The 22,106-nt window shown below is 45.0% G+C and overlaps 1 protein-coding gene across 1 annotated transcript in view; it reads right to left on the bottom strand.

The window, feature by feature from the left end:
• The window catches only part of CFAP70 (cilia and flagella associated protein 70), a 178,555-nt gene that overhangs the window by 114,866 nt on the left and 41,583 nt on the right, over window positions 1-22,106 (bottom strand). Inside the window, 2 exon segments of the mRNA XM_030213232.1 lie at window positions 9,857-9,948; window positions 20,535-20,621. Coding sequence (XP_030069092.1) covers window positions 9,857-9,948; window positions 20,535-20,621 — 179 coding nt within the window.

Below are 22,106 nucleotides of genomic sequence, written 5' to 3'. Positions count from 1 at the left end.
AATTCTCTCCCAGAGCTCAGAACTGAGTGCAAAGTTCTGCACATACATAGTACTTCCTCATTATTTCCATAGCTCTAAAAGCAATATGACTCTCAGTGAAATGGGAGGGATTATGTACCTAGCACATACATGAATGACTCCCATGATCTGGAATGCTCACTTCATCTGGTTTGTCATTTGTCCAGGCGCAGTTCAGTAACAGAAAGAAAATGTAAGAGTTGCTGATGCTACAAAGTCAGGTTGGCAAACACAGCTAGACTGAATGCACCATCTCTGATTGTAGACTGGTTGAAGCAGTAGTGGGAAGAGAAGGTATGAAGTGTGAACCAAGTAGCTGCTCTGTATATGCATCCAGTGTAGCACATTTCACTAGAGCTACTGTAGCTCTAATTTGAGGAAGTCTGACTTTTCTGGCAAGAGGAGCGCCAGCTTGTTTGTAATAGAACTGTATATAGGATGCTAGACAATTTTCCAACATTCATTTGGCTAATCCTATATCATAATACTCACCTCCAATGTTCTAACCTGCCTGGGACCGTGGATCCCTCGGAGGTGGTCTGCGGAGCGTGTTTCCCTACTCCTCCCCCTGCCTGGGAATCAGCTGTCAGTGCGCCGCTCCCTGCCACTTCTGAGCAAGTGACAGGGAGCGGGGCAACACAGAACCCCCCCCCCCCAGCGCATCACCAAAGCACCCCCCCACACCCGAAGAACATCAACACACCTGCCCCCCCCACACACACGTCACTCCCTCCCTCACATCCCGTTCAAGGCCCCCTCACGCCCCTCCCACTGAGTTCAAGATTCCCCCTTCCCTCCAATTTCAACACCCCCCTCCGCGTAACTGACCCCTGGACCCCCTGCCGTGACCCTCTCGACCCCCCCCTTTCCGCCGAAAACCCTCCCCCGCCGCCATCGCGTTCCTGTGCTGACGACAACCAAACTTCTCTTCTCGTCTGCGCCGGGGCGTTGCTTGATAAATGATCATCTGTTCAAGTTTCTGTGCATGCGTCTGACATCAGATGCACACACAGAAACTTCAACAGATGATCATTGAACAAGCATCGCCGGCGCAGACGAGAAGAGAACTTTGGCTGTGGTGTTGAAATCGGAGGGAAGGGAGAGTCTAGAACTCGGTGGGAGGGGCGTGAGGGGGCCTTGAACTGGGAGGGAGGTAGGGGCGTGAGGGGGCCTTGAACTGGGTGGGAGGGAGGGAGGGTCTGGAACTCAGAAGGGAGGGAGGTAGGGGGGTCTGGAACTCAGACAGAAGGAAAGGAAGGAAGGAAGGGAGGGAGGGGTCTAGGGAGGGGGATCTGGAACTCAGGAGGGGGGTCTGGAACTCGAAAGGGAGGGGGGGTTCTTACACTCGGAAGGGAGGGAGGGATGGAGGGGGGTCTGGAGAGAGGGAGGGGGGGATTACCTTGCTAGCGCCCGTTTCATTGCCTACCGAAACGGGCCTTTTATACTAGTGAAATAATAATTCTGTTAAGGTCGAAGGAGTCAAAAAGCTATGCAGATGTTCAGATCAATTCAGTTCTTTTAAAATAATTCAGAGTCCTTTTTTCAGTCCAGAGTGAAAAAGGAGTTCTTGCATGGATTTATATGTGGTTTAAGACAGAAGGTAGCAAGCAATATTTCCTCATTGACATGGAAAGGTGTGATTACCTTTCGTAAGAACTTACTTCTTAAGACGGGTGCATAGACCTACTTTGTTATTGTGGAATTTATGTTTCACAGGTGACCAAGGCTGAGATTTCACTTATTCTTCTAGCCAAAACAATCACTACTAGAGAAAAATACTTTCACTGTAAAATGTTTGAGTGAAGCAGACTCCATTGGTTCATATGGTGGCTTCAAGAAAGATGTAAGGACAAGATTGAGGTCCCATGGCCCTGGCAACTTCTGAATTGGTGGTCTGACATGAAGAAGTCCCTTCGTGAATCAGAAAACCATCAGACATTATGAAATTTAAAGTCTGATGGTTAGGCCGAAAGTGCACCAAAATGTACTCTGATAGAAGATGTTTGCAGTCCCAGTCAATAGAGATGGTACAGGTAGTGAAGTATGGTATTTCAGGACACCAAATGGGGTCATGACCATCTGTTGAAGACCAGGTGGAGAATCTCTTCTTTTTAAAGGCATAAGAATGCCTGGCAGAAGGTTTTCTTACTGTCACCAAGATACTTTGAATTAGCATTGATAATCTAATCTAATCTGGCACTTACTACACTGCTAATCCCTCAAAAGGGGCAGAAGCAGTGTACAACAGTAATAGCTAAACATACAGTTGAATAATTACAAATGCAGTTTGTACAATAGACCGGGGATAGAAATTAAATGCTGATCAATGTCCACTCTATCAGAGCCAATGATTCAAAATTTGGATGTAGAAGGCAGGGCCATAACAAGCTATGGGGTATGTTTACTAAGGTGCGTTAGCATCTTTAATGTGCCTGTAAATTTAAGGTGTGTTAAACTCTAATGCGCCTATACATTTCTATGGCACGTTAGTGTCTAATGCATGTAAACCATTTACGTGTGTTAAAAAATGTCCCCATAGCACCGCTTAGTAAACATAGGCGTATGTGTGGGCACTGCGGCCACACAGGGTGCAAGGGAAGCTGGGGAATGAAAATCATGCCCCTTCCACTGGCTTCCCTTGCAAAGTGGGCGGGGTGGGGGTGCATCAGCATTGTTTGGGGGGGCATGTCACACAGGGCATGCGCTGGACTTGCTAAGGTCCTGGTAGAAGGGAGCCCCTGTTTTACATATCAGTGAGAAATATATTTGAACTCTGAGCAGAGGAAAAATGTAAATCTTTTTAGAAGAGAAAACCAATTCTGATGAGGCCAATAGGCTGCTTTGAAAATTATTGTGCTGGGCTAGATCTACTACTACTACTTATCATTTCTATAGCGCTACAAGGCATAAGCAGCGCTGTACACCATACACAAAAGACAGTCCCTGCTCAAAGAGCTTACAGTCTAGATAAGACAGGTAAACAGACAGAACAATTAAGGGTAAGGGAATAAAGAGGTGAGGATAAAGGACAGGGCAAGTGAGTTAGGAGTCAAAAACAGTGGTAAAGAGGTAGGTTTTGAGTTTGGACTTGAAAACGGCTACAGACGGGGCTAGACGTATAGGCTCGGGAAGTCTATTCCAAGCATGAGGTGCAGCGAGATAAAAGGAACGAAGTCTTGAATTAGCAGTAGAGGAGAAAGGGACAGATAAGACAGATTTATCTACAGAACGGAGTACCCGAGGGGGGGCGTAGGGAGAGACAAGACTGGAGAGGTACTTGGGAGTGGCAGAGTGGATGCACTTATAGGTCAATAGGAGAAGTTTGAATTGAATATGGAAACGGAAACGGATAGGGATAGGGAGCCAGTATGAACCCCCATACAGTATAATGATGTTGCACCCAGAAATGCAGAGGGAGGCCTATATGTTCTGGGAGGAGAAGGGGCTGAAATTCTGGGGTCAGCTGTTCGAGGATGCTGTCTTTGTAAGCTTTGAGCCTTTAAACAACAATTTGATATATCAAATACACCCTATTTTGCTTAGTTACAGATCATGTACCTGCTGAACAATGAAGATATAAAATAGAGACTGACAGAGGATGAATCCTTATTAGTCAGTCTGTGTTAATTCAGCAAGTACACTAAAGGCCTACTGTTGATGTTGTACACATTTGCAAGACCCACTTACAGATCTTTATCTGTATTAGATATGGAGAGAAATGGGTCAAATATATTGAAAAGAATTGGTAACACATGGAGGAAGCCCTATCTAAGTCCTCTCTTGTGAGCTTATATGTTAATAATTATAAGGTGACATATCAGTGGTACCTAACATTGGCCAGACTGAGTCATATGCTTCCAGGGGTAACTGATAGATGCTGGAGCCTATATGGGGAAAAAGGTAACATGCGGCATATGTGGTGGCACTGTAGGCAGGCCTGATGATGGGGGGGGGGGGGGCAGGGAAGTGTCATGACCCTGGGGCCACTAGGTGTCAGGGGCCTGGCCCAGCAGGCCTGCCATGCCCAACTACAATTTTTTAAAATATGAAAACACGTGCAGTACAGCCAGGCTGGTCCTGAGACGAGAGCCTCACTGGGGCCTTTTCTCGCCTGGGCCCTTATGTGAATCCACTATGCTCTGTACACGTGGCCTCCGCACCGGCAACTGCAGTCTACCATGTGTCAGGATCACCTGAACAGTCTAGGGACTCTGGTTGTACAGGCATAACTTGCTAAAGTATTGGACATGGATAGCATTGTCGAACTCTTTGCACAGAGCTCCGCTGTTTTAATTTGCCAGGTAAGGTTATGCCAGTTCTGGACCCCCTGTATAGAGGCCCATGTACTTCTCTGCCCTGGGGCCTATCCTGGCTGTCGGCACCCTGACTGTAGGAAGATAAAAGCATTTTGGAAGATGATCCAGGTCCAATTTAGGCACATTGTCAGGGTGAATTTACTATGGGATCCGGACATCTTCTTGTTAAGTAAGAGATATAATATAGGACCCTTTTAGCATAAAATATAGCACTAAAAAATAAGGGACTTTATTGAGAGCCATGGGAGGGATGGAGTAGTTCAGTTGATGTTAAAAATTGTGTGCTGGATCAATGAAGTTTATTCTATAAAACAAAAAAAGATAGGTCAGTGTCCTGAGGCCATCCTATGTAACAAAGAGCATTGTGAACTTTTGCTATTGGCTAAACTCTGTCTGGTACATTCTGATAAATAAGCTTTTAGGACTATTTCTATGGGATGATAAGCACTGAGAGGCCAAGTTCATTTTATGGCTGGCAAGTCTCTCACAAGCTGATCTAGGGATGGCAGCATTGAACCAAAGAGGAGTAGTTGATATAGCCATTTGGGTGAAAAAAGGCCATGTTGGGTGTTTTACTGTCTTGAATTTTAATAAAGTTTTGCAAGTTATTTCACAGTGGTTATACCTTTTTTGTTTTTTGAGATCATTCCACTTGTTCTCAGGTTTGTTTGTTTATTTTTATTTTTTTTTTTTTGGGGGGGGGGGGGGGGTCCTGATGCCTCTCCATTTTCTCATTTAACCCCTGAAAAAAGCCAGACACCTCATAAGGCTTATTTTCAAAAGAGAAGGGCTCTCATCTTTCGACACAAATCGCAAGATGGGTGTCCTTCTCACAGGGTCACTCAAATCGACATAATCGAAAGTTGATTTTGGGCGTCCTCAACTGCTTTCCATCGCGGGAACGACTAAAGATCACAGGGGTGTGTTGGAGGCATAGTGAAAGCGGGACTGGGGCGTGCCTAACACAGGGGCGTCCTCGACCGATATTAGAAAAAAGAAGGGGCGTCCCTGACGAACACTTGGACGACTTTACCTGGTCCTTTTTTTCTTACGACCAAGCCACAAAAATATGCCCTAAATGACCAGATGACCACCAAAGGGAATTGGAAATGACCTCCCCTTACTCAACCAGTGGTCACTAACCCCCTCCCACCCTCAAAAAAAAATTAAAAAAATATTTTTCCAGCCTCTATGCCAGCCTCAAATAGCATACCCAGCTCCATGACAGCAGTATACAGGTCCCTTGAGTAGTTTTAGTGGGTGCAGTGCACTTCAGACAGGCAGACCTAGGCCCACCCCCCCTACCTGTTACACTTGTAGTGGTAAATGTGAGCCCTCCAAAACCCACTGTATCCACATGTAGGTGCCCCCCTTCAACCATAAGGGCTATGGTAGTGGTGTACAGTTGTGGGGAGTGGGTTTTTTTTGGGGGGGGTCGGGGGGCTCAGCACACAAGGTAAGGGAGCTATGCACCTGGGAGCAATTTATGTCCACTGCAGTGTCCCCTAAGGTGCTCGGTTGGTGTCCTGGCATGTCAGGGGGACCAGTGCACTACGAATGCTGGCTCCTCCCACGATCAAAGGGCTTGGATTTGGTCGTTTCTGAGATGGGCATCCTCAGTTTCCATTATCAGTGAAAATCGGGGACCACCATCTCTAAGGACGACCATCTATAAGGTTGACCTAAATTTCACAATTTGGGCGTCCCTGACCGTATTATCGAAACGAAAGATGGTCGCCCATTTTGTTTTGATAATACGGGTTTCCCCACCCCTTCAACGGGACGTCCTCAGGAAAACCTGGGCACCCCTTTCGATTATGCCCCTCTATATGTCCTCTCTCAATTAACTTTTATACTCCTAGCAACCAAGCATCTCCTCCCCCATCAAGATTAGACAAACTCAAGAACCAAGATCATCCCAACACCAACACTCCCAGACCAGCATAGGCGGTCGGTGGCCCAACTGTTTGGGGAGGCTAAAGGGGGCGGGGTTAGGGGTGGAGCTTAAATCCATAAAAGTCACAATTAATACCTTTTATTAAATTTAGATATTAGATATGTATCATATGTCAAAGAATAAAGTGGTTGCTCAAAGCATATACTAACCACAATCGCTCAACTGTAAAACACTATGCACAAATTTGTGCAAAAACACACTCAGAACCTTACTTTACCATAACACTAGGCAGACCCTAATACACCAATATACCACCCATATGGAAAATGCAGACCGTCAACAATATGAAACAAGGGATCATAATATCACAATTCTCATGTAGAGCCACAAAACACCCTTTTAGGGTGGATAGTGTTCACAATGAGCTCCTTTTATTAACGACTATATGTAGATCCTTCAAGAGGTAGTATGTCATGATTTAGGCTCTAAAACCCTTTCTGATGTTTTGGTGCCACCTCAGTAAGGCCAATACACAATCTCTCCACTGCAAAACACTATACACAAACTTGTGCAAAAACACACTCATAACCTTAGCAAACCATAACAGCACTAATTCCAAGGACAGGACGAGCTACAACCTTATGCGTGGAAAGGCAGCACTGTAATTACACCGGGCTCTAAAACACCAGTGCACCACCTAGTGAAACAAAAAAAACACCAAAAAGGGCTGTAAATACTACACACTAGTAGAATACTGCACTTTGATTACACATGAAAAACACATGACACAACAGATATGAAGGCAAAACTGGAAAGTTACCTCAAGAAGTCAGACTCAGCATGCAGCAATACTAGAAAAATTGAAACTTACATGCAAAATATCACAGATGCACATTTCCAAAAGCTGACATATTCCAGTTAATAAATTCTGAATAAAATACTTTTTTCTACCTTTGTTGTCTGATCATTTAGTTTTTCTATTCGCTTTGGTCTCAGTGTCTTCTTTCCATTTGATATTTTTTCTCTCAACATGTCCACCATCCTCCTGTGTCCTTATGCGTCCTGTCTACCATCTGTAGACCTGTCCTTATCCTTTCTCCAGTTTCAACATCTGCCCTCAAAGAGTTCCGATCCAGCCCTTAAATTCAGCAATTTCCCCTCCATCCATATCCAGCATTTCTCCCCTCCCCTCCATCCATGTGCATGTACTTCCTTTGTCTTTCCTTCCCTCCATCCTTGTCCAACATTTCTCCTCTGTTCCCTGCCCTCCACTCCATCCATGTCCAGCACCTTCCCTCTTTCTCTCCTACCCTTCCATCCAATGTCATCCCTCTTTCTCTCTCCATCCTTCTACCCATTACCCTCTCCCAATCCTTCCGTCTATTGTCTCCCTCTCCTTCCATCCATTGTCTCCCTCTATATCTCCTCCTTCTAAACAGTTCTCTCTCTTGACCCTTTTCCATTCAGCATGTCCTCTCTATCCCCATCCTTCCAGTGTCTTTCCTCTTTCCCTCCCTACCCTTACGTCCAGTGTCTTCCCTCTTTCTGCCCCCTCCTTCCAGCTTTTCCCTCTTTCTCCCTCCTTTCTTTCAGCATTTCTCCATCTGACAGCTAGGGTCTCCCCCAGTTTCTCCCCAGCAGCTTCTCTCTCCTGCCCATGTCCCCTCTTTCTCCCGCCATCTTTCCACTAATCGCTCTCTCTCTGTACCCCTCTTCCATCCAGCATCTTCTCTCTGGCTCTCCCCTGCTCTTTTCCATGGCCCCTCTTTCTCTCCCCATCTCTCTCTGGCTCTTCCCTGCTCTTTTCCATGTCCCTGGCTTTCCCCTGCTCTCTTCCATGTCCCCTCTTTCTCTCCCCATCTCTCTCTGGCTCTCCCCTGCACTTTTCCACTTTCTCTCTCTCTCCTCCAGCGTCCTCATGCATCTCTCCTCTCCCTCATGCATCCCACCTTTCTCTTCCCTCCCCTTCTTGCTTCCATCACTCTTTCTCCTTTCTCCACCCCCCCCTTTTCCCATTCCCATGCCCTGCCATTGCTTTCCTTCCTCCCTCTTCCCCTTAGATGTGGCATCTCACATCCTCCTCTCTCCAACCCCCTTTCCCTTTGGGCGGTCTGTCTGTCTGGCATTGCTTCCCCTCCCCCCAGGACTAGTGCGGTACCGTATCGCTCTCCCCCTCCGCTCCTGTCACGTCGTCTTTCAACGAGGCTTCCTTCCTGTAGCATCAGCAATGATGTAAGCGCCGTTGCTTTCAGCCTGCCCCGGAAGCACTCTCTGAGCAGCTTCCCGCGTAGGATGGACACTGTCCAGAGAAGGCTTCTGGGGCGGAGGGGGAGAGCGGCACCGCACTAGTTGGGAGGATGGGGGGTAAAGATCGGGACCGTCGCGCACCAGTCGGGGGGGAGGGAGCCGGGAGGGAGATGTTCACGAGCTGCACCCGCCCTGCCCTTGCTGCACTTCTGGCTGGGGAGGCTTAGCCTCCCCAAGCCTCTTATACCGGGCGCCTATGCAGACCAGTCCTAGAAGAACATATATTTGGACATCATATTTTTAAATAAGTACATGTATAATAAGGCAGGTGCAATTTTCAAGACTCATTATTCCTCCAGGTAAAAAGTATGTGCTGATGATTCTTTGAGGTTGTGTGTTTGTCAAACCTATAGTTTTGATTTGATAAAGACTGCTCTTTGCTGCCTCCTGGAAGCTGCTGCTCTAGGTAACTGCCTAGTTTATCTAATGGTTTGGCTGGCCTTGGTGAGCACTGAGTATGTGTAAAGTTTGCCAAAGGCTTAATCTGGTCCTGTCCACAGCAACAGACGTTACTTGGTAATATACACAGTAATCACTAAGAAAACGGTCTGATTCTTGAAATAGTTCTCAGCATAGAATTAATAACAAAGAAAATGAAATAAAGGGATACGGAAATATTAGCATTCCCTGTGTGAGCATCTATATATGTATATCTCAGTTTTGTGCTGGGCATGTGTTGTGTCCATGGGGGAGATAGCTAAGGTTGGGGGAGGCACTTGTGGGGCAGCAAGTTTGAGGGGGAGGAGGAGCTTGGACCATATAGGGAGTAGTTGTGAGGGACTAGTTTTGGGGTGGGGCAGTTTATGGGATGGTGGGGTAGTTGTGGGGGGTAGTTTTGGGGGAATGGGGCATTTTTGCAGGATGTGGTGGGGCAGTTGCAGAAGGGTAGTTTCTGGAAATGGAGAAGTTTGCAGGGTGGTGTAGCAGATGTGCACACCTCCACTGCATGCAAATCACTCTCATGAATATTCATTGTGGATATCCTAAAAACCTGACCAGCTGTGATGCCTCCAGGACCAGGTTTGGGAACTACTGCTCTAACAGACCTGACTGAAGTTTCTTCATGCAGTTCGTTATCCTGTGAATTGACATCTTTTGATCATACAAACTTAAAATCCCAAATATTACAGAACAGGCTGAGGCACAGACTTGGATTAAATACTGAAAGTATCCTGTAGCAGGGAGGTCTAGTTTATGTCTAGTGTATCTCAGAGACAAAACAACATACTTTATACCAGTCCTGGGGACACACCTAGCCAGATCGTAAAGGCTAATTCACACATCCATTTCAGGTTCCCACAATCAGTGCTTTACTCACTGTTTGGCCAGATCCTCAGGCATTCGCTTGGGCACTAATGGTTTCTCCAGAACCAGCTCCAGTACAATGTAAGATTCCGAGTCAGTGTATTGCTGTCAATAGAAAATGGTACTCACTCAGGGGCTGATGCATAAAAGTCCCCGTAAAGCTATTTCCACCTCGGTAAAAATTACTAAAGTGGAAATAGCGAGCAATACTCAAAAGAAAAACAAATAGCATGCAAATGAGTTGCACAGATTTTTATCATGCAATCGCTAAGCGTGGCTGTTATGTGTATGCCCCAAATGGCTAAGCACAGCTCCATGGCAACTTTTCAGGACAGAAGGTTTATTGTGCATGTATGAAAGCCGTGTGTAGCTTTTTTCTAAACCACAGAACACGGAGGCAGGATTGAGAACAAAGCAGGGCTGCACATCATGCAGTTGGTGCTGGGGCTACCCTGATTCATTTTGCTTTTCACCAGGTGAGTCCATGCCCACCCACCCTCTGGCCAGCTCCGCAGCAAGCCAGGGTTGAAGGTGGTGGATGGGGAACAGCAGACAACAGGGCATCTGACACTGCCGGCCTGAGAGGATGCTCCGAATTCTACCAGAGGTCTTGCCCTACTTGCTGTGGAGGGTTTCCCTGCAGAGGATGTTGATACTGCTGGCCCAGGGGTGTTCAGAGTTCCTGTGTGGGTCATAAGCAGACCTGATCTTCTGCCCTACCCCATTTCCCAGCCCCACACACAAAGCTCTCATGGTCGACAGCAGCAGGGACACTTCAGAAAACCACTACCGACAGCTCCTGACCTCCTGTTAAAATTCCCTTGGATAAAGTAGGTGATCCTTTCTCTGCATCAGTCAGAAACGGCTATAGATCACTTGGAATACACAACTGAATTGTAATCAGCTCATTATCATAGTTTTACATAAGATTCTCATTGGCTGCCACCGCGAACGGAAAAGAGACTGCAGAACCCCTTTGTGCATGTCTCGCAGAATACCATCCTCACTAAACTGACTTGAACCTGTCTAAATTGCACGTTGCTGCCCCGGTAAATTTTGTGCATTAGGGCCTCAGCCTTGTGCATGTTAATTGCTAACTTAATGGTAATTTTATAACGGACCACCTAATTTGTGAAGCAGGATACAAATAAGGAAAGTAAGAAAATACGTACCCTTTCAAAACCATCCCATAAAGAGTATCCATACACATTTATGCTTGTTATTTAGTACAGACAATATTTTCTCAAAAGAATATGTGTCACAACACGACTAGCCACCCGCGGCCACTTAGAAGGTCTATTCCTAGCACAGCTCAGGTCCGCTTGGACCTGGCACTTGTGCTCTACACTAGCACCCTCCTCCCACCAACTGGGTCACAACCGCCTCTGGGCAAGTCTCCAGCTCTCAAATGATCCCCAGTGCTTTCTAGGTTACTGGGGCCACACTCCCAGTGGTCCCTCAGTTCCCAGAAAGCACTCACTGACCCAACACACAAACCACCAAGATTCTTTATCACTCCAGACAGGCAGAACAAACAAACAATTGTGTTTATTCTCATAAAAACATTGAACAGTGGACAAAAATGTGCACATAGCAAACAGTAACAAGTAACTGAAAAATAGATCAATTAGAAAACTAAACATCTATATACTGTCTAAACAGTACCTGGGAAGATCAGGACATCTAATTGTTCACAGAGCATTAGCAAAGAGATCTGTCTCCCTCTTCTTCCAGGCTAAGACTGAAGCAACAGCCAGCATCTGCTAGGTAATTTCAAAACTGCAGGCCAATCAGAGCCCAGAACAGTCAAGTTTCAAATAAAAACTGGTTATATCACTACAGGCACTTCCCATTATCTCTGTGCCAAATAAAAGAAAGAGAAGTCAGTCCTCTGTAACAGCTTTAAGCATAAACATGCCCCCTCTGCTGGCCAAACAGAAGAAATACACTTCAGACATATTTAAGACAGGAAAGAATCCAGTCCCATCTCAACTCCACTCTGAGGAATAGTTCTGCGTAAACCCTTTTTTAACTGTGGAAAATAGCTTTTATAAAATTATCTCACGGTATCCATGTGTAAAAGTGCACACAGTGACAAGGCATACTTTCACATGACCCACATAGTTTGAGAAGAGATGCAAAGTAATTTATAAAACACTCCCAAGCAGTTATAAATGTAAACAGGAGCATTATACCCGCCATTTTTGCAGGTTTTATGAGGCTATTTTAGAAACACATATATGGGTTAATATTCAAAAGAACTTATGTTTAGTGGCCACTGCTAAATGTATAAGTCCCCAATCTGTGGATTTTGGATAGTACCACTGAAAACCTGTCTAAGCGTTGTGGCACTATGGATTCAATTCTATAACTGGGTGCCTCTGTTTAGACACCCCGAGGTGCAACCTGGGTGCCTGGGTTCTGTTATGGAATACTAGTGTAACCTGCTCTTAGTGCCTAACATTTAGGTGCTTGCTGTTACATCAGCCACAGAGTTGCGGTAATTGCAGGCACCTAACTGTGGCAGAAGTGGAAGCCCTACCTATGTCCTGTTCATGATCTTCCCATGTGTATGCTCCACCCTTGCACTTACACACTGCCCAATATTAAGCCTGCGGAAAGCAGGCCAGCTAAGTCCCCCGATTGGCACTGAGCCCAGATATTCAATGCCAAGCCATTTCTAGTGACCAGTTTTAAATATCTGGGGTTTTTTGGACGGTTTATAGTTATACTTTATAATTTATTAATATTTGCTAGGCTGCTGTTGGTGATAGACAGCAAAGCGGTGTACAGACTACAATGTATCAAGAAAAGGAAAGGAACGCCATTAACTGACAAGAAAGGAACAGAGACACACAAACACAAAGAGGAGAGAGAGAAGGAAAGCATTAATGAAAGATTAGGGAACATTTTGAAAACATGGCAACCTAATTAGTCTGGATCCCCATAAGCCTGCTTGAATAGCCAGGTTTTTAATTCTACCTTAAAACTTTTAAACTCAAGAATACTGCAAACAGGGAGAAAGAAGAAAACGCTTTGTCTAGTCGACTCATAATGAGCAAGCCTAGGTCCAGGGAGGACAATCAAAGAACGCAACTTACTGGCTAGTGTGTAGGGAATTGTGAGATTAGCTAAATATTCTGGCTAGCCTATTCGATAAGCTTTAAAAGTCAATGCTGCTATTTTGCAAATGATCCTTTGCTCTACAGGCAACCAATGGCATTGTTTCAGTACAGGTGTAATATGTTCACTGCGATGGGCATGGCAAAGCAGCCTAATAGCCACATTTTGAAGAGTCTGAACTTCTTTAAAGAGGAGTGCAGTAACATTGCAGTAGTTCAGGTGGGATGTAAAGAACAAAAGGAGGAGTGAGTGGAATCTGTCTGTGTCAAAAAGGTGACGAATACTGTGTAATTGACAAAAGACAAAGAAGCTGATTTTCAATAAATGAGAAATCTGGGGTAGAGAGAGAGAGTGTGTAGAATAATTCCTAAATAACAAAAACTGGGTGCTAGGGTAATCAAGGTTCCAAAAAGTGTGCGAAGAGAGGAAGGTGGAGTTAGAGATCCAACCAACAGGCAACCATTTTATCCATATTAAATACTAGCTTATGGTCTGATAGACATTTGGAAATGGCATCAAGGCACAATAGGAGCGGAGCAAGCGAGAGGGAAAAAGAATTAGTTGGGTATAAAAGCAGGATGTCATCCACATTAAAATAAGCAGAAATACAGGAAGTCTGAATAAGTGAAGCAAGGGGACTTAAAAACAAATTGAAGAGGAGTGGAGAAAGGATGGAACTTTGGGGAAACCCACAGTGTAGATCTTTTTTCTCAGAGACAGAACTTGTCGTGAGAACCTAGAAGGAACGGTGAGACAGAAAAGAAGAGAACCAGGAGAGCACAACCCCAGATAACCCCCAACGAAGATAAGTGGGAAAGGAGTAAAGAAAAATCCATACGTTTGAAGGCTGCCAAGAGATCACATGATATAGCCAAAACAATTTTATGCTGGTTGAGATGAGTATGGACCTCACTGAGAAGAGCTGGAATGCCTGTTTCCGTACTAAAATAATATCGAAAACCAGATTGGCAGGATATAGTAGTGCTAACACCCTAACAGCAAAGGATGTAATTTGAAGAAAAACTATCTAAGACCTTGGACAAGTAGCAAAGATTGGAGAAGGGGCAGTAGTGGTCAAAAACAGAAGGATTAAGAGTTGGTTTCTTCAAGATGGAACGAACTATGGCTGATTTCCATATATCGGGGAACTGACTAGTAGATAAACTGAGATTGACTATGGAAAGAAGAGATGGGAGTAGACATTGTTCAGGGACCTGTAGCCAGGTTTAAACTTAATCGGCCAAATCAATATTCAGTGCTGGCCAGTTAAGTTTATAGCAGCCAAAGATAAATCAGTTATTTGGGTGGCACAATTTAGTCACCAAACTTAGCCGGCAATGCGCTGAATATTCACAGCTAGTTGGTTATAGCGCACGATATAGCCGGTTAGCCAATAAGCAGTAATATTCAGCAGAGATAACCAACTATCTGGGGCTGAATATTAGCACTTAGCTGGTTAAGTGCTATTTTACTGGCCAGGAGCTGTTCCTGGATGGTTAAATAGCGCTGAATGTCGGCAGGACACTATTTAAGATAAATGGATATTTGCAGAATAATGCTTAAGGTGATTACTGACGTGTATGCACTCATGAATGTCAATATTCTGTATATTTACATGTGTAACACACACATACAAATGTAAGCACCCACCAGCCAATATTCAGCAGTATTTAATCTGCCAGAAAGGCTTCTGGCCAGTTAAATAGCATTTAGCTGGCTAACCGCCAATATTCAGCAGGAGATAGTCGGTTATCTCTGCTGAATATTCGTGGTTAACGAGATATAGATGACTATCCGCGAATGTTCAAGCACTGGCCAACTAAGTTTAATGACCAGGAACCAGGCCAGAGACAACTTTAGATTTTTGACCCAAGTAGCTGCTACAGACTACATTGTTAACTCTAGGGAAGCAGGACAGAGACAAGCTGAGAGACAGTAATGTACGCCATGGCCCTGCAGGAGCAGGCCACTATAGAACCCTGTTACGTCTAAGGAACATTTTAATGCTTATATTCTGCCTAAATAGAAGTCCTATGTTTGCCCATTATAAACTTAACCAGCCAGCACTGAATATTCACTTAGCCGATTAAGTTTGAGCTGCCCCCCCCCCCCCCCCCAAAACCCAGATATTCAATGCTGGTCACCGGAAACAGCCCAGCATTGAATATCCAAGGTTAGCACTGATCGCGGCACTTATGTGGGCTGCCTCCCACAGTCTGAATATTGGGCCCCCATTTTATAGAACTGTCCTTTATATGGATAGGGTCGGGACATAGAATAGGAGAAATGTCATCCACATAACTAAGAAATTTAATTTAGGCCAGAAAAAAAAGCTGTTCTAAATTAAACCACATAACTATATGTATGGTGACCTAATATTGTTTCTGCAGAGGTAATATTATAAAGGTTTTTTCCACATACATAAAAGGACCTTCATAACATTACCCTGGGGTTATGTGCATAAAAGTATATTGCGAAGAGGCAGGGAACTACAAGGTCCAGAATGCACTGCAGCAGCAAGGGACTCAGAGTCAGGGGGAGGGCTTTAGACAGGAGAGGGAGAAGCCAGAAGTTGATTGGGAAATTGAACCAGGTGTGAGAAGGTTGCAGGCAGCTTTATTAAGAGAGTGGTGGAAAGCTGTAGGGGGGAGATGGAAGCACTGAGGAAGCTCTCTGGAAAAGGTGACAGCTGGAGAAGGAAAGTAGATGCTTGTGTTTAACTGTTGGAGTTTGAGGAACTGTCTTAAGTTTGAGAAGGGTTTAAGTAGCAAGCTCTGAGTAAAGTGCCTTTTTGGTTATGTTTGACTTGAAGAAATGTTTATATTAAAGAAGAAGAAATGTTGATGTTAAAGAAGAAATAAGCCATGCGGAACATGTTAAATGGCCATTAATAAAACCCTTAATTATAAGAAGCCTGGTGTTGATGAGCATTTTGTGAAGGGAGAAGAGGAGGCAGAAAGTTCCCCAGTGTTCTGGAAGGGTGACCAGCTGACAATATGCAGTGACAAACAGGCAAGTGCTTTTACGCAACCTGCACGTAGACATGTTCAGGGGTGAAGTCACAATTTATGGGCAAGTTTTATAAAATACTCATGTACACATGTGCTCGATATCCCTTCATTCTCTAACCTGGTGCCTATATTTACATACCAAGTGGGCACATAAGTTACAGAATACTAGCACTTCCGTATGTGACAAAGCGGTCTTCCATAACTTAGCTTGATTAGTGCATAAATGCAAGGGGGCGTTCACAGGGAAAGGAGCATGGGCAGGGCATAGGCATGTCCAACATTTATTTATTTATTTTATTTATTGCACTTGTATCCCACATTTTCCCACCTATTTGCAGGCTCAATGTGGCTTACAAAGACCTGATATGGAATCACCATTTCAGGGTACAAAGATACAACTGGTGTTACAAAGATATCAAGGCTAACAAGACGATTTGATCAAGTAAATATGGAAAGACAGTCAGAATAAGGGAGGATGTGGTGATGTGTTGTAGTTAGTTATGGATTCTCGTGGTAGGCTTTGTTAAAGAGATAGGTTTTCAATGATTTGCAAAAGTTAGTTATTTCGTTAATCGTTTTCAAGTGAGTTGGTAGGGCATTCCACAACTACGTGCTCATGTAGGAAAAGCTGGACGCATGTGTTAGTCGGTATTTTAATCCTTTGCAGCTGGGGAAGTGTAGATTAAGAAAAGTGCGGGAAGATCTTTTAGCATACCTAGGTGGGAGGTCCATGAGGTCAAGCATGTATGACGGGGCGTCTCCTTATATAATTTTATGAACAATCGTGCAGATCTTGAACGCGATACGTTCTTTAAGTGGGAGCCAATGTAATTTCTCTCTTAGGAGTTTTGCACTTTCGTATTTTGTTTTTCCAAATATAAGTCTGGCTGTGGTATTTTGGGCAGTTTGAAGTTTCTTGATGATCTGTTCTTTACAGCCAGCATAGAGTGCATTGCAGTAGTCCAGGTGACTTAGTACCATTGACTGTACCAGGTTTCGAGAAATGACCCTTGGGAAGAAAGTTTTTACTCTTTTGAGTTTCCACATTTATTTATTTTTGTTATATTTGTACCCCGCACTTTCCCACTCATGGCAGGCTCAATGCGGCTTACATGGGGCAATGGAGGGTTAAGTGACTTGCCCAGAGTCACAAGGAGCTGCCTGTGCCGGGAATTGAACTCAGTTCCTCAGGACCAAAGTCCACCACCCTAACCACTAGGCCACTCCTCCACTCCATGGAGTGAAACGTTTTCTTAGTTGTATTCTTCGCGTGGTTTTCAAGTGTGAGATTTCGATCAATGGTAACTCCAAGAATTTTCAAAGTGTTTGAGATGGGAAGGGAAACGTTTGGGGTGGTTATGGTGGAGAATTTACTTGTGTTATGTTGTGAGGTGAGTATAAGACAATGAGGCATATTTTCAAAGCACTTAGCCTTACAAAGTTCCATAGGTTACTTTTCGAAAGAGAAAGACGACCATATTTCGACCCAAATCGGGAGATGGGCGTCTTTCTTCCGTGGGCGAACAAATCGGTATAATCGAAAGCCGATTTTGGTCGTCTTCAACTGCACTCCGTCGCAGGAATGAACAAAGTGGATGGGGGCGTGTCGGAGGCGTGGTGAAGGCGGGACTGGGGCGTGGTTATCGGCCGAGGAGAGATGGGCGTCTTTAGCTGATAATCGAAACAAGAAGGGCGTTTTGGACGAGAATTTGGTCCGCTTTATTTGGACCCTTTTTTTTCAGGTCCAAGTCCCAAAAAAGTGCCCCAACTGACCAGATGACCACTGGAGGGAATCGGGGATGACCTCCCCTGACTCCCCCAGTGGTCACTACCCCCTCCCACCAAACAAAACCCACTTTATAAACTTTTTTTGCCAGCCTGTATGCCAGCCTCAAATGCCGTACCCACCTCCATGACAGCAGAATGTGTTCTATCCTCTGACAGCCTTTCCCTGGTTCTGATGTGGCTCTCGGGTGAGTGTGACACCTTTTCTGTTATGCGCACCGCAGAGTCACATCAGCAATGCATTGTGGTGGGTGTAGGGTATTGGGCTCTGTGATTCCACTAGCTTGTGTTAAATGCTCACGATGTTGGTAGTTGGTATGCTCTACTCCCATGGTGCTTTTCCCTCTGCTTACTGGGTCAGAGTGTGCCCTGTTTTGTATTTATTATTTAAACTAGGTATTGTAGTTTGGGGGTGGGGCAAAGGATAAGGAAGTCGTATTGGGGGTAGGAAGACCAATTCAAAATTAGCACCTGCAACTTTTGGGTGGATGCCTCCCCCTCCCATATGGCCACTCCAAACTAAACCTCCGATTTAAAGGGTTAACCATTTTAAAATAGTCAATCGTTAACTTGTGAAATGATATTTATATCCGTACAGGGACTGTTGTGTTGTGTCCTACTTTAAGGATTTAAAAAAAACCCCCAAAACAACCCAGCACAAACGTGAACAGAGAGCTCAGCAAGCAGGAAGGAAGAGATTGTGCCTCCTCTGCCACTGCGTCCGCCTCTCCACACAGCCTGTTGGCTGGCAAAGGAATCCTTAAACCAATGAAGTGCAGGGGGAGGAGCTTGCAGTTGTGTCGGATTGAGGCATGTCGCATGGCTCCTTTGGTGGCCCAGCTCTATGAGAGGTGGTTTTCTGTCAGAGGAGAAGCTATGAGATAAGATCCCGATGGGGGAAAGTGCTGGATGGTAGTGATAGGGATTCAGAGAAACTGGGAAAGTGAAGGCAGAGCTGAAACAGGGCATGGACTAAGTCACGGTTGTCTAGGATATGACCCATTTGAACTTTGGGACACTACTTGAGATTTTTTAGCCTTTTTTTTTTTTTTTTAAATTTAGTTAGCATACATGATTTTGAAGAATTGCACAGATATTTGGTGGGTAGAAAGTAATGATTTCAGAAAACACTCACATTTGATGAGTTTAAATCATGCTATAAAAAGCTAAAATACTCAGCTGGCGTGCACACATGTTTCTGATCATGTGGCCCACTATTGAAAAGACTAGGTGAAGGGAAGAGGGGTGTTGACTAGTGCAGGACTAGGTAAGAAGGGGAGGAGTGCAAAAATGGGCGGGTGGGTGGACCTACGTAGCTGCAAATAAAAGTAGTGGCTGGAAGCCCAGAGAATTCACACAGGCTGTTGGGGTGCAGGTTACAGGGGAAGTCCCTGTAGATAGAAGCTTGTCAAATCTAAAGGGGTGCAGATAGGCCTTTTTTGTGGGTAGTAAAATATGCATATTAACGTGGCTCAGTTATATGCAAACATCTTAAAACATAGCAAGTAAACCTGTGAGCTGCTGCATCCACGTTGTCGTGCTTCACAGATGGCTGGGAGATGCTGCGAAGGGGGAGAGATGGGGGGGGGGAGACGCTGGATAGAAGGGGGAAGGGGATGGACAGAAACAGGATGGGCAGGGGAGAGAGGAGAATTGCTGGACAACAGGGATTGATGGAGGGGACAGGAAATTTGCTGGAGATGGATTGAAGGATCTACATATAGAGCCTATGCATTTCTAAGGTCAACACTGGCATGGTATGGGAAAAGGGGTGGGGAAATACTACTGGAGAGGAAGAGGGAGTGCTGGGTAAGGAGGAAAGAAGGAAGGGAGAAAGAGCTGGCTTGATATCTCATACATATTCATTATGGTTATTCCCCAAAAAAGCCAGCTCTTTTTCCCTTCCTTCCTTCCTCCATATTAGCATATTCATTTGAATATATATATATATATATATATAGCTTTGCATATATATATATATATGCAAATGAATATGCTAATATGCTCCGCCCCATCCTTTGCCCCCCCCCCCCCCCAAATGAAACAGTCAAACTACGCCCATGCTTATAAGATTGCTAGGGCAAATATCTAATTTACATTGTGATTTGGTGTAACTTTTAAGCAATTGGGAGATGCTATCGATCGATAGTATGTCAAAGTTGGTCCATGATCGGTCTGTTGGATATACCCCAAGTATTGGGTCTAAACATTCAAGGAGGTTTTCGTAATCAGTTGAGTTGGTGGGTATCAGGAGTCGTAGCTTTATAATTTTCTCTTTAAAGTAATTCGCAAAGCTATTTGCTGATGGAATGTCTATGTTGTTAGAGGTAACCGGGGTGGTATTTAGTAATTTGTTTACGAGTTGGAAGAGTTTATGTGTGTCCTTGTAATCTGGTCTGGTTTTAGTTTTATAATACGATCTTTTAGTTTGTCTGATGGTGTATTTGTATTTTCTTTGTAGTTGTTTCCAGTCGTTGAGTGCAGAGTCGTCTTTTTTCTTATTCGATGCTTGTTTACATGCATAACTTAATGAATATGCGTGCATTTATGCCAGGAGTTGCCAGCAATGGTGCAGAACACCGCTTATAAAAGAACCCATACCTTCAACAATCCTAGTCTTTCCCCAGGATGGAACAGTGAAGGAACTCTCACTATAGGGAAATGCAAAAATCCTCCATTCACAACTCTTCAAGTATAAAACACAGGAAAGATTACAAGGTATTTACACACTAACATCCCATTTGTTTCATGGACTCAACAGCAAATGATTACCTGGCCCTCTGTATTCTGAATAGATACGAATTGGTCTGAATCTGATGCATTTTCTGGTAGAGTTGATCTTACTGGCATAATGGTCATCTAAGAAGAAATATAAAAACAAATGAATATTATTTAACGCTCCTGGTATTTTCGGTCGTGTGCCATGGGCTAGCTTTTCAACGGGATCTAGCCAGCTGACTAGGAACTTAGGCCCAGATGCACTAAACTTTAACGATCCTGTAACGACCCTGTAACGAAGAAATTTTGAACCGTAGCATGCATTAAAGGCCATTTTCCGACGACGCTAGCAGCCAACGAAAACGGAATGCAAACGAGTAACTACCACTGTAATATGCACAATTCGGAATGCACTAACCATACCGATGATTGCACCGACTCATTTACCATGATAAATTTAACGTCAGTTCAGAGCTGTTGTTAAGGCCTGAGCTGTCAGACACGCATCAAAACAAAAATGAAAAAAGGATTGGGAAGGGGCAAAGGCGCTCATCAGGAGCGTCCTTTATGAGCATCCTTGCCCCCTCCACCCGAGGTCGTGCTGCTCCCCGCTCCCCCATGCTTAAAATCGTGCCTTTTGTAGGCAGCCCCGACTCCCCCTCTCCCTCCCTTCCTGCTTTTTTACAAAAAACAGCTCCTGCCATCCTCCGCCCCGTGCCCCCCCGCCCAAGGTCACCGCTGCTCCCCGCTTCCCCCCACTTTCCAAAAATCAAAACTTTAAGCTGCCCTGGCCGGCCCTCTCCCTTCCTCTCTTCTCTTTCTCCCCAGCTCCGCCTCCCGCCATCCTCCGCCCTGTGCCCCGCCCCTGCCGCCCCCCCCCAGAGGTCGTCGCCGCCGTTCCCCCCCTCCACCGGTGCCCCCCTCCGTCTTACCGGGCCGTGCAGCGCCTCTCACCTCTGTGTGAGGGCGCTGCATGGGCAAGAACAGCTGATTGCCTCCTCTGCAGTCTCCATCCCTCCTCCCTCCTGGGCCCGCCCTCGTCTGACGTAACCAGGCGAGGGCAGGCCCAGGAGGAAGGAGGAAGGAGAGACGACGTTGGAGACTGCAGAGGATGGAGGCGATCAGCTGTTCTTCCCCGTTAGATTTTTTAACGCTTGGTTGATGCATCTGGCCCTTAGCCAGCTAGATCCCAAGGGAGAAGACTCTCCTTTCTCAACAGCTAAATCTAAGCTACCTAATTTATATTTACTTGCCAGAAAAATGGGTGGCCCTGGGGGTCATTCTTGGGGGAATGGAAACACATAGCCAGCTAGTTTTGAATGACCAAATGACAAATGCACCAGTTACTTTACATGGAACATATGTCTGCTCGGGGGAAAGAGAGCCAAGAAGGTCAACAGATTTATTAAAATATGGACTCCTTTTTTGAACTCTTTATCACTTAGATTATATGGTATATTTTTAAATCCTTTAGGAACCGACCCCCCCCCCCCCCAACATTCAGTGCTATTTAACCAGCCAGAACAGCTGCTAACCAGTTAAATAGCACTTAACCAGCTATCCACCAATAACCAGTGTATATCATAGAGGCCATGAAAAGGTGCAAACCATATATATTTCTAGTTT

The sequence above is a fragment of the Microcaecilia unicolor genome, chromosome 8 (assembly GCF_901765095.1).
Source record: "Microcaecilia unicolor chromosome 8, aMicUni1.1, whole genome shotgun sequence".
NCBI lineage: Eukaryota > Metazoa > Chordata > Amphibia > Gymnophiona > Siphonopidae > Microcaecilia > Microcaecilia unicolor.
This window is presented reverse-complemented; position numbering and strand designations above follow the sequence as displayed.